This window comes from Hydra vulgaris, chromosome 11 (genome assembly GCF_038396675.1).
Source record: "Hydra vulgaris chromosome 11, alternate assembly HydraT2T_AEP".
In the NCBI taxonomy this organism is placed as follows: domain Eukaryota; kingdom Metazoa; phylum Cnidaria; class Hydrozoa; order Anthoathecata; family Hydridae; genus Hydra; species Hydra vulgaris.
In genome coordinates, this window is record NC_088930.1 from 17,772,179 (window position 1) to 17,787,222 (window position 15,044).

At 28.1% G+C, this 15,044-nt stretch overlaps 1 protein-coding gene across 1 annotated transcript; it reads left to right on the forward strand.

Annotated features, from left to right (window-relative positions):
• Positions 1-3,251: 3,251 nt before the first annotated feature.
• LOC100200672 (periculin 3) lies at positions 3,252-3,750 on the forward strand. The gene is given in 2 exon segments (NM_001280947.1): positions 3,252-3,441; positions 3,551-3,750. Coding segments are annotated over 2 exon segments (390 nt in total).
• The last annotated feature ends 11,294 nt before the right edge of the window (positions 3,751-15,044 follow it).

Here is a 15,044-nt window from a genome sequence, read left to right on the forward strand (position 1 = left end):
TACTACCCTAACTTTTTTTTTTATAAAGGAAAACATTTTTTAAAAAAACTTTGAAAAGGTTGTCTTTAAAAATTTTTTAATTTACTTGTTGTTATTGAGGTAATAAAGCAAAAGCTCATATAACAGAACACCTAAAAAATTAAAAAAAGTGAAACTGACTAAACATAAAATCATTCTATTTGAAAACAAACAAAGCTGTTTTAAGCAATTTAATATGGGATCGTCCATATAATATGTATGCTCGGATGGGGGAGAGGGATCTGTAAATGGCGTATATGAGATAGGCAGCAGAGGGTCAATTATGAAAGTAAGGAGACACTAAATTTTAAAAAATATCATAAAATATTGGGTATGTAGATTAAAAACTTTTTAGGTACTTTAGGGAAAAGGTATCTTTTTAGATACTCTAAGGGAGCTTTTTAGGTACCTTTGGTTTAGGTACTTTTAGGGGGAAAAAACAAACTCAAAAAGCGTATAGCAAAATGCAGAGGGGGGGGGGGGGAGGTTCGAAATAAAATTGTCCGTACTTTTTGCGCAACCCCTATATATTTATTTTTTAGCATTGATTACTTAAATTAGGTTTTTTTGGATTTCAACAAAGCCATTGTTTCCCAACTACGCAATTATATTTGTATAAAATCAATTCTTTTGTTCCAATAACTTACTAAGTCAGGCACTAATTTAACTACTCTCTAACAACTTTAGGTAAGTAATGAATATAGAGAAAGGAACAGGGGAAAAACTGTCTTTGAGTTAAACTAACAACAAGTTTACAGTAAAAATTAGTTCAATAATGGTCTCTTTTTTTTTAATCGATTTGTTCAAAACACATCAACTTTTGCAATAAACTTGTATAGCTACTTTTGGAACGTTTAAGAACGTTCCAGAAAATTCTGGAAGTTTCTTGAACGATCTAGAGTGTTTAAGAGAATTGTAGAAACATCTGGATAACTCTAGCAGTTCAGAAATATTTTAGGAGGAAACTCGGCATTGAAAGCAAATTGAGAATTTTCTCGAAAACACGCGACTTTTTAAATTTCATTGTCCCGGTCACAAAAGCAAAGTTTTTCTGGAATAACAGCAATTTTCTTTCTGTTCTAGACCTAATGGGTTAGGAAAACACACTTTCAACCCAGGAACAGAACAAAAGTGAAAACTTGTTGCTTAGTGTAATTTTATCTTTACGTCATATTGTAATATATCTTGTTTTTCTTTAACCCTTTTCGTCAATCTGATGTTTTAATTGTTATCAACACTTTTTAAGTCATTTTTTCAGTCAATATTCTCAAAATTATTTATTTGAAAAATTATTGGGGGAGGGGGAGGGCAGGATAGGAATGCAAATGCCTCTGCTGCCCGCTTCCCCGGTTGTTACGGGTTTGTATATATATATATATATATATATATATATATATATATATATATATATATATATATATATATATATATATATATATATATATATATATATATATATATATATATATATATGTATATATATATATATATATAAATATATATATATATACATTTTTTTTTTATTCATATAAATCAATTATATAAATATAGGTTATTATAGGTTATTCTGTTTTCTGAGTCAGTTTTCTATGAGTCTCTATGTAATTGTTTATATTTTTGGTATTATCTTGTGATTTATGTACTATCTTGAAATTTTATTAAAAAATTAACAGAATGGCATAAAATATAATAAAAATAAGCAAAAAGTAAAAATAATAAAAATAATACTATAATGAAATAAAAAGTATAAATAAAAGTCAAATGCTCTTGTAAGGAAAAAATGAAAAAATGATTAAAATTCTAATTCAAGGGTTTATAAGTAGCAATGAGCAGCCGTTTCTACATTCTTAGTTTAATTACAAAAATTTTAATTCCAATGTTATTGAAGAAGTTTTTTTTGTTAACCTTTTAGAACGAATGTTTTTATTAATGTGCATAAGAAGGCATCCGCTATGTTAAGAAATATCAAGTCGATAGAGGCTTTTAAAACCTGAATACAAACATTAATTAATTGGAAAGGAGTCATTTTTACCTTAAACAATTACATCAACAGTATTATTTATAAAGGTAATAATACCTGAAAGTGTTAACATTGTTGGCATAATTGGCCGATATTTTATCCAAATCAGAACCAAGACTAAAATCTTCATTGATATTTAATATGGGATCTGATGATGTCTTAATAAATATCAATGAAGATTTTTGTCCTATTAGGATTTAAAAATTAAGGAAACAAGATCTTTTAATTTTGCCAAAGCAGTTTCAGACAAATTGCTTGTGGAATAATTCGATTCAATATAATCTCCGCATATTAAAGCTTCAGGCAACCAATAAAGTTAAGACTTTTTAAAAAATAGATACAAGCAAATAAACGGTTGGCTAAAGACTTAATAAACTGTAAATTATATGAGTCAGGAAAACATAAAAATTAAAAAGAATACCTGAGCGCTAATGTTAAAAGAAAAAAACAAGTAAAATTTAAAGTTTTTTGAGCAAGAAAAAACATTAAAACTTAAAAGAAAGCGAGTTAGTTGACTAGCGAGTCAAACGAGATTTTTTTTTGATATTTGGAAAAAAAAGAATAGCTTTATCTGAGCTGTGAAACCTACAAAGTAAATATTTTCTTTTTTTTTATATTTTAAAGGGAAATATTTTTTTTAATTAAAAAAGTATTTCATATTTTATTTTCCGCATTTGAGTGGAAGTTTCCTATTCAAGTATTTTTTTTTTTTTTTTAGTACATAATTTTCCTTACTAGTTAGGACTATTGCTGCTATTTAGACTTGTTATTAAAGATATTGCAACATAAACTACATTTTTGGGAATAATATTTATAAATTAAAAAAAACAACTACCAATTGACAATTTAGTTTTTGCTTAAGATATTAAAAAATTGTTCTCTTGAGACTTTATAAGAATTACTTACTGGTATAATAAAGTAAATACTAAAAGTATAGTAAAAACATATGTGTTTTATAACAATAGGAACTTCATAACATTTTATTACATTTATTACTCCTGTTATTTGAAATTGTGTCTTTTGGGAATTTATTTGAAAAGAAATACTTAACTGACTTTAACTATTTGTTAAGTTAGTCAGCCAACTGTGACAATTCCGTATTTTTTAAGTATATAAATACTTCAGTTTTTTTTAATCGGTATTAAACATTAGACTTGCATAAGATAACTATATACTTAGAACTATTTTGTTTAACAATAAGATTTTCGCAATCATGTTTATGAAGATTATTTTAATTTTCTCCGCTATTCTTGGAGCTACTGCTGATGAGTTTTCAGAGTTTGAAGACCAAAACGAATCTAGCGACACCATTTCATCTAATGTTGAAAACGAAAACCAATTCGAGACTGAGAATGATTACTTTCCTAAAAGTGAATACAAACCAAAAAAGATTCTTTGCTTAGGTAAGCCACTAATTATGAACTAGTATTAAGTTACAAATTATAATTTTTTTCATAAGTTTTTTTCTATTTTTAGTTTACAATTTATGTAAAACGTCTTTTAATCATTTAGGTGTCGATGTGACTAAAAAATGTTTAGAACGCGCTGATGGCAATTACGCAATTGATCGCAAAACAAAACCTGGTTATGTAGCTTGTGTAGACATGAGTCCAATATGTATGCCATGCCCATACGGAATGGTATTTTGTGACAAGACTGGCTACAAAGGTCTTGGGCAATGTCTTCGACAATGCCCACCTCGCTCGTACTGATCATGTTTCTATGAAGCTAAATTTGAATAATTTTTGAAAAATGACTTACAATTGTTATATATTTTTTACATATACTATTTGTATCGAGCTATACTAAAAGTTTTAAAAATAAATACATTGTGCTATTCAATAAGTTGTAGCTTTGCATAATCCGGGAAAAAATTTTTTTAGTTAGAACAAACCAGGGATGCGGATTCCCAAAAGGACTCCGGCAAGATAATTTTATTTTTTCATGGACCCTGGTGTCTAGAAGCTCTAAATATGTTGGTTGATTAATAATCTGCTATAAGAAAAAAATTTATGATATTTAATGACTTGGAACTTATTGTTTTTAAGTCTGGAGTCCTTGCCGCCTTTATACCTAAGGAATTCGGGTTCAAAAACTGGTTATTCTCCTGAACTATAAGCCTTGATTCTTTTCCCCATTAGTAGCCCGTAAGTTTTTTTATATTTTCAAAGCTCCTGGATACCAAAAACTAGAAAGAAGTAATATTTTTGTGACTTTTAAATCCGGAGTCCTTTTTGTGACTCCGCATCCCTGGGGCAAACCGTATATTTATTTTACAGTAGTTGAAATAATAACCAATGTAATATGAGTACAAAATCATAAGTCCCCTATAATAATAAAAAACGTTAAAAAATGATTAAACCTTTTTTAATAACTGCGCTTTTTTTTTGCAAAAATATATAACAGCTTATGAATATTGGAAAATGCGATAAATCAAAAACTGTTATTATAAGTTTAACAAAGTCTAGTATTTTTTTTGAAACATTACTGCCATGAATATATAGTTAATTCCTGATAACTCGAACCACCACGGGACCAAGGAAAATGGTTTGACTAAAGCGAATTCTCGTCTAGTCGAACTTTTGCTGACATGAGGAGTTATCGGCGATTTTTCTTTATTCAATGCTAAAGCATAAACATAATATATATATATATACACCAATATACATATATAAAGAACAATGAAAAAAGTTTAGCAACGCAATCACTTTACTTGGCAATAAAATTGCATCTAAGAGCTAGAGCTCTTTCATTAAGAACAAAAACAACAACAACAAGATATTTATTTTCCTTTTTTAAATCAATAATAAAATAATAATAATAATAAAAAAGTTCATAACTTTATAATAGCAAGTAAAAATAATTGCTTAATAAAAAAATTAAAAAAAAGGAATATATATATATATATATATATATATATATATATATATATATATATATATATATATATATATATATAAATGATAATAATATAATAATGAGTCAACTGATTATAAGTATTTAATAATAATAGCTAAATAATTAATAGAGACGGTGTCACTCAAACAGAGTTCTGATCAATGGAGTGACACCAGTGTACAGTGACAAGAAGTTTATTAAAACTTTAAAATTGTTTGTTTAATGTTATTTTATTTTGGATTTAATTTGTAACTGTTTTATTATAGCACTATATTACTTCTGAGAACGATCTGTTCCATTCAGATCTAATTACTATTCTATTCAGATCTAATCATAACAAATAAAAAAAATATATATTAAGCTACTGTTATATATGTTTTATATAGAATGACTTCTAAAAAAAAATTTTTATTAAGTTATTTTTATCACTTAATTTCCCATACGAAACGTTCGAGTTAAGGTGGATACATACCTGCAGAAAAATTATATCATTAACTATTTGTTCTTAATTATTTATTTTTGATTTATAATGACAAAAATATAATAACAAAACAAAACAAAAAAAGTAAAAAAGTAATTATTCTTCAAAATAATTAGGGTAATACCCTAATTATACACGTTTTTTGTTCCATGATATCTTTTGATTGGAAAAAAATAATTACATCAAACTTTGCAAACTGATCAATAATAGTGCAATGCCTGTTCTGAACTAAAAAATAAATTAATTAAAAGTAAGACTTTATTTGCTCAATTACAATAATTTAGGTAATTATCCCTAAAAAGAAGTATAAAAAATGCATAAATAAATAAAAAAAAAATTTTTTTTAATTAACACTGTTTTAGTTCAGAACATAGACTGTTTTGTTAAGAATGAATCCTGAAAATTTCAATAAATTTGACAAAACAGTATATAAGTTATTTTGGATCAAAGTTAAAAAAATGCGAAACTGAGAAAAACTCATTAAAAGAGTAAAAACTAATTCTGTGTGCAAAAAGAAAACGGAGATGAGTCAAAAAATATCAAAAATGAGTTATATCATACACGGCATTCGAATAATAACATTATAAAGTATCAAGGAAAAACATTCAAATTTTAAATATCTCCTCAAAATATGAGCACTCGATTACAAGGCTTGAAATCTTACTTTTCAAAAAAGTTGCAACTTCAAATTAGATATTGCTTCTGCTGTAAAGTTTCATGACTCACCTTTGTTTTCCTTTTGCACACAGAATTTAAACAATTATTATGAAATCTAAAAAGTTCCAGAAACATACATTTCACCTTCTGCAGCAATATTTTTATCATGAAAACCATTTTTTATTGATCTGAGCTTTTTTTTTCATTTTTTAACAATATCACTAGACTTTTTGTCAGTTGCTTTTTTCATACTATATATGTTTCCTTTGTTGGCTCTAATAGCACAACCATAATAGTTCTGAAGTGTGTTTATAAGTTGATCAGTAAGATATCTTCCTGATATTTTTTAACATCAGGAAGAATTTATCTTGTATAAGAAAATCCTATTGCACGTAAACGTGTTCCTATTCTTTTCTGAACATGGCCAACACATTGTTGTTTCCATATTGCTAATCCAGGATAAGAGTTATTTTTAATAACTTCAAGAAATACTATACTGTTGCCATAACCCAGATAAAATAAATACCTAAGTTTTCTTGTAATACTAAATACTTTTCAAATATTTGGTATACCTGCTGGTATACTAAACATTTGAAAAATATTTAGTGTACCACCATACTCCATCGAACAAGAACTTCCTTTATGATTAGTAGGACAGTTGTGTTCTGCTTTCCAACATTTATATTTAAAAGTACCCTTTTTACATTTCCAATACTGACACTGTTTACAACTTTTTGTTAATATCCCAACTTCTATACACTTACCATTTGCAATAGCAGTAACTAATCCATTCATGGAATTGAATCCACGTCGCTGCCATGTACTTTAGACCATGGTGATTTGGCAGGTACCAAAGGTTTTTAAAATACCATCTAAAGAATATTATTTGTGACAACACTTTGCCAGACACATTTAAACTTTAAAGTAGGTTATATTATAAAAGTGGAGTTTCATACATGTTATTTGGGTGACTATTAGAAGATTTTTTTTTTCATTTTTCAGATATTTTCTACAGTTCCGATCCCTGGCCAGACAAACGAATTTGTTAGCTATTGGTGTAATGACAAAGTAATTTTATAGAGTAGGTGCTTTAGATTATTATTTAATTTTTTTTTCATTTTTATTATTTAGTTATTTATGATAAAAAATAAATGTTTAAAAAGTTTACAATGGTGTTGAAAAAAGTTATCAATCAAAACAAAAGTTTGAGCAAGAGGTTTGAAAACACTTAGCTCTTCATGTCGCCAGGCCCGGATTTACCTATAGGTAGACTAGGCACTGCCTAGGGCCCCAAGATTTTGGGGGCCCCCAAGCATCAGGAGATCCAATTCCAAAACAAATAAATATTTGAATTGAAAACTTTTGATAAAAAATCAACCATTGTATTGAAACAAAATTGAACTTTATGTATTGTGAGTTTGCACATAAACGTTCATAATTTCAAACTATTAATTTGAAAAACATGTTTTTTCTATGGGCGCCATCTCTTAAAAATTACTTTAGTAATTTTTTAGTGAAAACATACACCCCTTCTTTGTTTATTTATAATTTGTGAAATTATAATGTAGGGTATAATCAAATTTTCAAATAGAAATCAAATTTCAACTTAATAAGTTGAAATTTGAATTCTATTTTTACAGAATAAACTAGAAACTTAGATTAAAAATGATTTTTTAAGTATAGTACAATTCAATAAATTAATGTAAGAATTTAATTAGTGCATTATTTCATTCATTTCAGCAAAGAAAAATAAGAATATTTGACTTTTTCCTTTATTTTAGAAAAAACTAAAAAATGAAGAGAACATATAAAAGCGGATCTCAAAAACCTCGGAAAAAAGCTGAAAAAGGTGAGGAAGTCAAAAAATTACCAAAGCTTGATAAGTTTTCCATTAAAGTAAATGAAAATGATACTGGATTGGAAACAAATAATTTGTCAGCAATCACCGAAACATCAACTCTAGTTTGTTGTGAATCATCTCCAATAAGTGCAATAACTTTAAATAATTTGAGTGCTCAAAGTAATAGCAGAGTGATGCCGGATTATCGGCTGATTTGTCAAAGGAGGATGTTGAATTATGGATTCAAAAGGGGCCTGAAGTCTGTCAGAATATAAATGACACATTTTTGGCTTCAAAAACGTCGTATACAAAAAAAGATCGCTATTGCTCAAAAAACCTTTTCACTTGCAAAAAAGCGAATGGTGAAGAATTTAAACGAGAATGGTTAATATATTCACCATCGCTGGGTAGTGTGTTTTGCTTTGTGTGCAAGCTGTTTAGAGTTTCTCAGTTTGCCCAAGCAACGCATGGATTTAGAGACTGGAAGAATTCGTTTTCATTGTTAAAAAATTATGAGAATTCACCCGAACATAGAGAAGCTTTGATGAAGTATTTGTATTGATGAAGTATTTCTTTGATGAAGTATTTCTTTGATGAAGTATTTCTTTGATGAAGTATTTCTTTGATGAAGTATTTCTTTGATGAAGTATTTCTTTGATGAAGTATTTCTTTGATGAAGTATTTCTTTGATGAAGTATTTCTTTGATGAAGTATTTCTTTGATGAAGTATTTGTATTGATGAAGTATTTCTTTGATGAAGTATTTCTTTGATGACGTATTTCTTTGATGACGTATTTCTTTGATGACGTATTTTGAGCGTAAAAATAATTGCAGTGTAAAAGTTCAACTCTGAAAGGAACGAAATTACTGGCGTCAAGTTTTGAACCGAGTAGTAGCAGTGATTTGTACTTTAATAGAAAAAAACTTGGCTTTCAGAGGATCCAACGAAAGTTTCGGCAAAGAATCCAAAGGCAATTTTATAGGATTACTGGAGCTTATTTCAAAGTTTGACCCTTTTCTATCTGAACATGTGGAAAATTTTGGAAATGTTGGATCTGGAAAATCTAATTATTTGTCAAAGACTGTTTGTGACAAACTCGTTGCACTGATGGCCAAGAAAGTTTTACAGTCGATTAGCAACGAAGTAAAAAGTCCAAATTATTTTGGTTTATCCGTCGATTCTACACCAGACATTAGTCACAAAGATCAACTTTGTATTATCTTGAGATATGTTGATGATACAACATTTGAACCAATTGAAAGATTTATCAATTTTGTGCAAGTTCAGGATCACTCGGGTGAGAAATTAGCTGAAGTAAACACCAATTTTTTGGATTCAACTCTCAGCTTTGACATATCCAACTGTAGATCACAATCATATGACAACGCGCCAGATCTGTAAAATATAAAGGTATGAGACGAAAATTTTGAATATCAATAAGTTGGCCACCTGTTTGCCGTGTACTGAACATTCATCGAATTTAGTGGGTTCATCTGGTGTTGATTGTTGTATAGATTTAATTAATTTTTTCGGAATTATTCAACAAATATATAACTTTTTTTCGTCATCAACCAAACGATGGGCTGTTCTAGAGAAATTTTCGGATAGGTCTGTTAAGTCTTTATCTAAAACCCGATGGAGTGCTCGTGCAGACCCTGTGAATACAATATATCGTAACTACGAAGACATAGAAGATTCTTTGAATGAAATTGCGGAAGATTCAAGTTTTGACTCGAATTCGAGAGCGGAGGCACATAATCTGATTGGAAAGATGGACGAATTTGAATTTGCATTACAAACAGTTTTTTGGAACACCGTCCTGAGTCGAATAAACTTAGTTTTAAAATGTCTACAAGATTCAAAAATTACCCTAGACACTTGTTCGAATTTATACTCATCTCTTGGTGATTTTTTTGATAAATTAGTTGGCGATTATAATGTCATTGAAGCAGAAGTGAAAAAGCTGCTTCCAGACACCGACTACACAATCAAAAGGCAACGAACAAACAAAATATTTCCAGATGAATCTCAAACACCACAAACCAAATTGACTCCTAAAGAAGCATTTCTAACAAATATAATTGAAAAAACTTTGAAAATACTCAGTGTAAACTTAAAAGAACGGACTAAAGCTTATCAGGATATTTTCGCACTATTTGGATTTTTGACAAATTTAAACATATCACATAAGGATTTAAAAACTAACGTCCAAAAAATTATAGAGCAATACAGTGAAGACATTGATGAAGCTTTGTATAATGAACTAATTCATTTACATAATTATATTAAGTTAACCTGCAAAAGTGAAGATTTACCTATAAGTCATTTATCATTATATAAAATTATTAAAGAAAAAAAAAAAGGAAATTGTGTTTCCAAATTCCGAAACAATTTTAAGAATTTATTTATGTTTGATGCTTACTAACTGTTCTGGAGAACGAAGTTTTTCAAAGTTAAGACTTACGAGAAATTATTTAAGATCAACTATGATACAAAATACATTAAATAGTTTTTCATTGCTATAAAGTAATGTAGATTTGACGAAAAAAATTGATTTCGACGAATTGATTGAATAATTTGCTAAGGAAAAGTGTAGAAAAAAGTTAATGTAAAATTTGAAAGTAAAACATATTTTCACATACTGAAGTCCTTTTTTTAAATTTGATTGAGTGTCAATATTTGAAGTTGCTTTTAAAAGTACATTCTTGATTCTTGAATAAAGGATTAATATATCATTTTAGGGGCCCCAAAAATTGAATCTGCCTAGGGCCCCAAATGGGGTAAATCTGGGCCTGCATGTCGCTAATGGCAAAACAATGTCATATAAAGAAACATTATACTGTTTCAATGTGTCGAAATCACGACAAATTCACGACAGAGCAAAAGACAAATGTTGATCTGCTGGAGCCGGTGCAGCGAGAATCAAACTTTTGAGGTAAATATTGTTTATTTTTTAATTCTATGAACGATATTGGTTTTTTTTTGAAAAGAAGTGACGCTTGATTGTTGTTAAAAAATATTTGAATGAGTCAGAACAAACTCACTTATTCAAAGATGGGAAAATAATTATAAAATGGTACAGCAGATTCATAAAAATATGAAAATTAAATTAGAGCAAGAAAATTTCGTGTTGTGCAAGCTATAAGAGCAGTGGCTACATAGCCGAAAATAATTGACGACTCATTTGACGAGTAGTAGCAATCAACTATCTCAATAAGATAATTAAGCCATTTCATATTTTTAATTGTGATGAGCCTGGTTTACAATGCGACCAGGGCAGAATTGAAATCTTATGCAGAAAAGGTACCAAAAATCCTAAAAAATATAAACAAACAAAAAGCCAATGACTGCTATTTTGTGATGCTTATATTAATTGTCACATCAAGTAATTTAAAAAAGAAAATGCTTTATGAAATGTTTGTGCAAAGGCGGCGCTGAAAATGTTTATTATAATAATAGCGAATCGGATGAAGTCAAAACACTTGATGGTTATGCTTCACATATTAGTCTAAAATTGAAAAAAATAACCTTTGAAAATAAAATTATAGTTTGGCGCTTGCCTGCTAATACGAGCCTTTTTTCTATAGCTTTTAGTAGTAGGTGTTTTTAAAACGATTGAAGATGAATCGTAAGTAATGGTTTACTTGCACTTAATCAATAGAAAATTTCTTCTAAAAAAAAACTGAAATTGGCAGTGTATTTAAAGCTCATGGAGACATTAACAGTTTGTTTCAGCCTGTAATTAAAACACTTAAAACTCCTAAAACACCATTGAGTATAATGCTATACCGAGAATTGTTACTTAAAAGTTTAAATAGATTAAATACCAATCAGTTTTAATGTTGTTCAAAAGTCAATTGACACCTTCAGCTAAAAGAAAAGAGAAAGGCAAAAGAGTTAAACGGATAACCAATTATAATATGACATGAGCAGATTCTATAGCTTTTGCTATAGAATCTGCTCATGTCATATTATAATTGGTTATCCGTTTTTTTATTACAAAGTCAATCAAGAATCAAAATAACAATAAATGGCTACTACGTCTCAATAACGTAAAAATCATAAAAAAAGAAGATAACCCCCCCCCCCCCAAAATACTTTCGAAAGCAAGTCATCTAAAACAACCACAAAAAAAAAATTCAAGACTCAGAAAACATTGATCCGATAAAAGAGTTCGTTCGCTAATGCTATTCTTGTGGTGTTGATTAGGTTAGTAGCACATGCTTAATGGCTTACATGCAAACAGTGTGCTAATTGGTCTTGCGTTGTTTGTGTATTTGATTATCATCTTACAATAAAATTCATATGCATTGAATGCCAATGGAATATTTTTTACCATAAAATAATTGAAAATAATTCCTCTCAAGTAATAATAACGATTTCCTTAACTAATTTGTGTGTCTGTTTTTTTTTTTCATTTTTGTATGCATCCGAAGTTACTTTCATTGTAGTCTAATTTTGTGAAATTTGAAATCAAAGCAAAAAAGTTTTTTATGCCGTTTAATTTTTTTTTTCGTTGAGCATATTTTAGTATTTTTATTTTTCGAAGTTTGTCAAAACAGGTGAGGATTTAATTTTTACTACAAAACGTCCCTAATAGGTGTTTAAACGGTATCCAGAGTTAAATCTCTATTTTTTTTGCTTGTTTCTGTCTAAGTTTAAATTTATTTCAAGATATATTAAAAAACATACAATTTTTTGCATAATACTAATCAGCGTTTTTTTTTTTTTTTTTTTTGATAACTTTGATGAATTTGACACAAAATGGTCCTCATATTATTTTCCCTAATTGATCTGGTGTCACGATTAAAAAATTGAAAAAAAATTTAACCTTTTACTTCCAAGCGATGCTATATTTTGTCATGGACTTGTCAATGAGCAAAAACCTCTACAACAAGGCACTTAAAAATGAAGCTAATTATAAAAACAAAAACTTTTTATTTATTTTAGTTTCAAAGCCTAAAAAATAAGCATTAATGTTCTGAACAACTAATGAAACACAAATATAATTCAAAAAAGCATGACATTAAACTAAGGACTCCAGCAAGCATTTTTTGTGGTGGATTTACAATAGACCTATATAGGCGTTTTGAATGGCTCGGAGTTTTGCTCATCGGTTACTTAGTGTATCATTCGCAGTGTCCGCTAAAAATGGCCAGCCTATAACTTTCTAACATGTGATACAGTGGCTATTTATCGGCTTAGATGAGCCCTAATTTTTCTAGATTCCATAGCAAAACGTTGTTTACAAAGGATGCTAGGGCCTTTTCTCCAACTCAATAACTATTTTCAAAATAGTTTTTTAAAATAAATTAAGCAGATAAGACTGCGTGATTATTCTGTTCAAGAAGTGTTTAGCACTTCTTGAACAGAATAAGTGTTAGTAATTAAATTTTTAGTGTTAGCTATTAAATTTTACTTTTCTAATTTAAAAGACATCAAACTTTTCAAATTTTTTGAGGTTTCGAAAATCCTTCCTACAATTTGCAATGAGATCATGAAGTTTTACCACTTGTTCTTTATAACTTAAACTATGAAACAACTGTATAAACTTATCTATGATGTAAAGAAAAAAATGCTGTTGTTAAAAATATAATTTTTTTTAGTTTTATCCTCTGATTTTTTTTTTTTTAATTTAAACAGTCATTTTATAGTCAATATAAAATCAGGGTGACTCCAAATTTATTTTAAGTTTTTGTCTTGTTTAAATTTTGAGATATTTTGATTTAGATGAAATAAAGGTTTTGTAAATAAGATAACCCTCTGATTTTTTATTATTTTGAGAGAATTTTACAATTAAAATTTCATTAATAAATTTAGGTATCGTATTGAAAAATTAGAGCTTCTGAATATTTAAATTATAAAAAATGTTTTAAGTTTTTATAAGAGGTCAATGTTATGATTAACTTGTATACGTCTACCTTAAGGTGGTTCTACACTCATAAAAGCTTATTTTTATAAAAAAAAAAAATTTTTTTTTAAAAGCTTATTTTATTTATTCATCACTTGTGAATAGTCTCTGATTATATTGGATTGTAAACAAACTCTATTAAAAAAGATATTAGCTGTTATATTTAGGTATCTTAAAAAAGTATCCTTAGAAACGCCCATAGCAACCACATTTTGAGTTATTTTTAGGTTAATAACTAGTCAAATATCTTTTTTATTGTTAAAAATTGATTTGAATATAAAACCTCGTTTTGGTTATACGCAACTTAAAGTCATAAGTTATAAAACAGCCTGTACAACTTGTTCGTAAATGAAAAAAGTGCTGTCAATTTTAGGAGCTTTTGGATATTTGTTTATATTGCAACCCCATTTGTATTGGTACCAAACGAATTATATTTAAAATTATGGCTAAGGGGAATAAGAAAATTTTTAACAGGAAAAGAAATAGAACGAATCAGCATCTTCACAACAAATCTGTCATATGCAGTGATGACAAACAAAACAAAGAAGTTGAAATTGAAATACCAATAATGTTGATGATGTAGATTTTTCTTCTGACACAGAAAGTTACTTAGTTACTTAGAGGTTACTTAGACAATGATGTTACTTAGGATTACTTAGACAAAGATAATGAAGAAAAAAACTCGAAATATATTCCTGGAGGGTTTTGATATGTTTTTTGTGAACTTTTTATTATGGTTTTATTCTTTTGTTTTATATATTTGTCGTTTTCTCAAAATAAACTTTGCTTCGAATAAAAATCTTTAAAACATGATAACTTTGGACTCGTTTAAGCTTTTTATCTAATTTTTTTTTTGATTTTTCACATAATTAAAAAGGATCCGGATGAGAGAAGGATATATAAAATAAAATAAGGAAAGTACTTTTTTATGAGACTAATGTTGGCCATTTGTCCACCAATTTTTCTATGTTTGTTTCAAATCTTGTAACTTTTTATATACTGTGAATAATATAAAATGCTTCTCTCATCCGGATTAATATAACTCAATCAGTATATACACCAATTTTCAGCTTCATATGATAAGTATTTTGATTGCTAGCTTGTCACAAAAAATGCTAGTTTTTTCATTCATTTTTTAAATAATTGGCTAATCGAGACATTTTTTTTTTTAAAGTTTATTTTTGTAAATAGTTTATAGAACCACATTTTTGGTGAAAA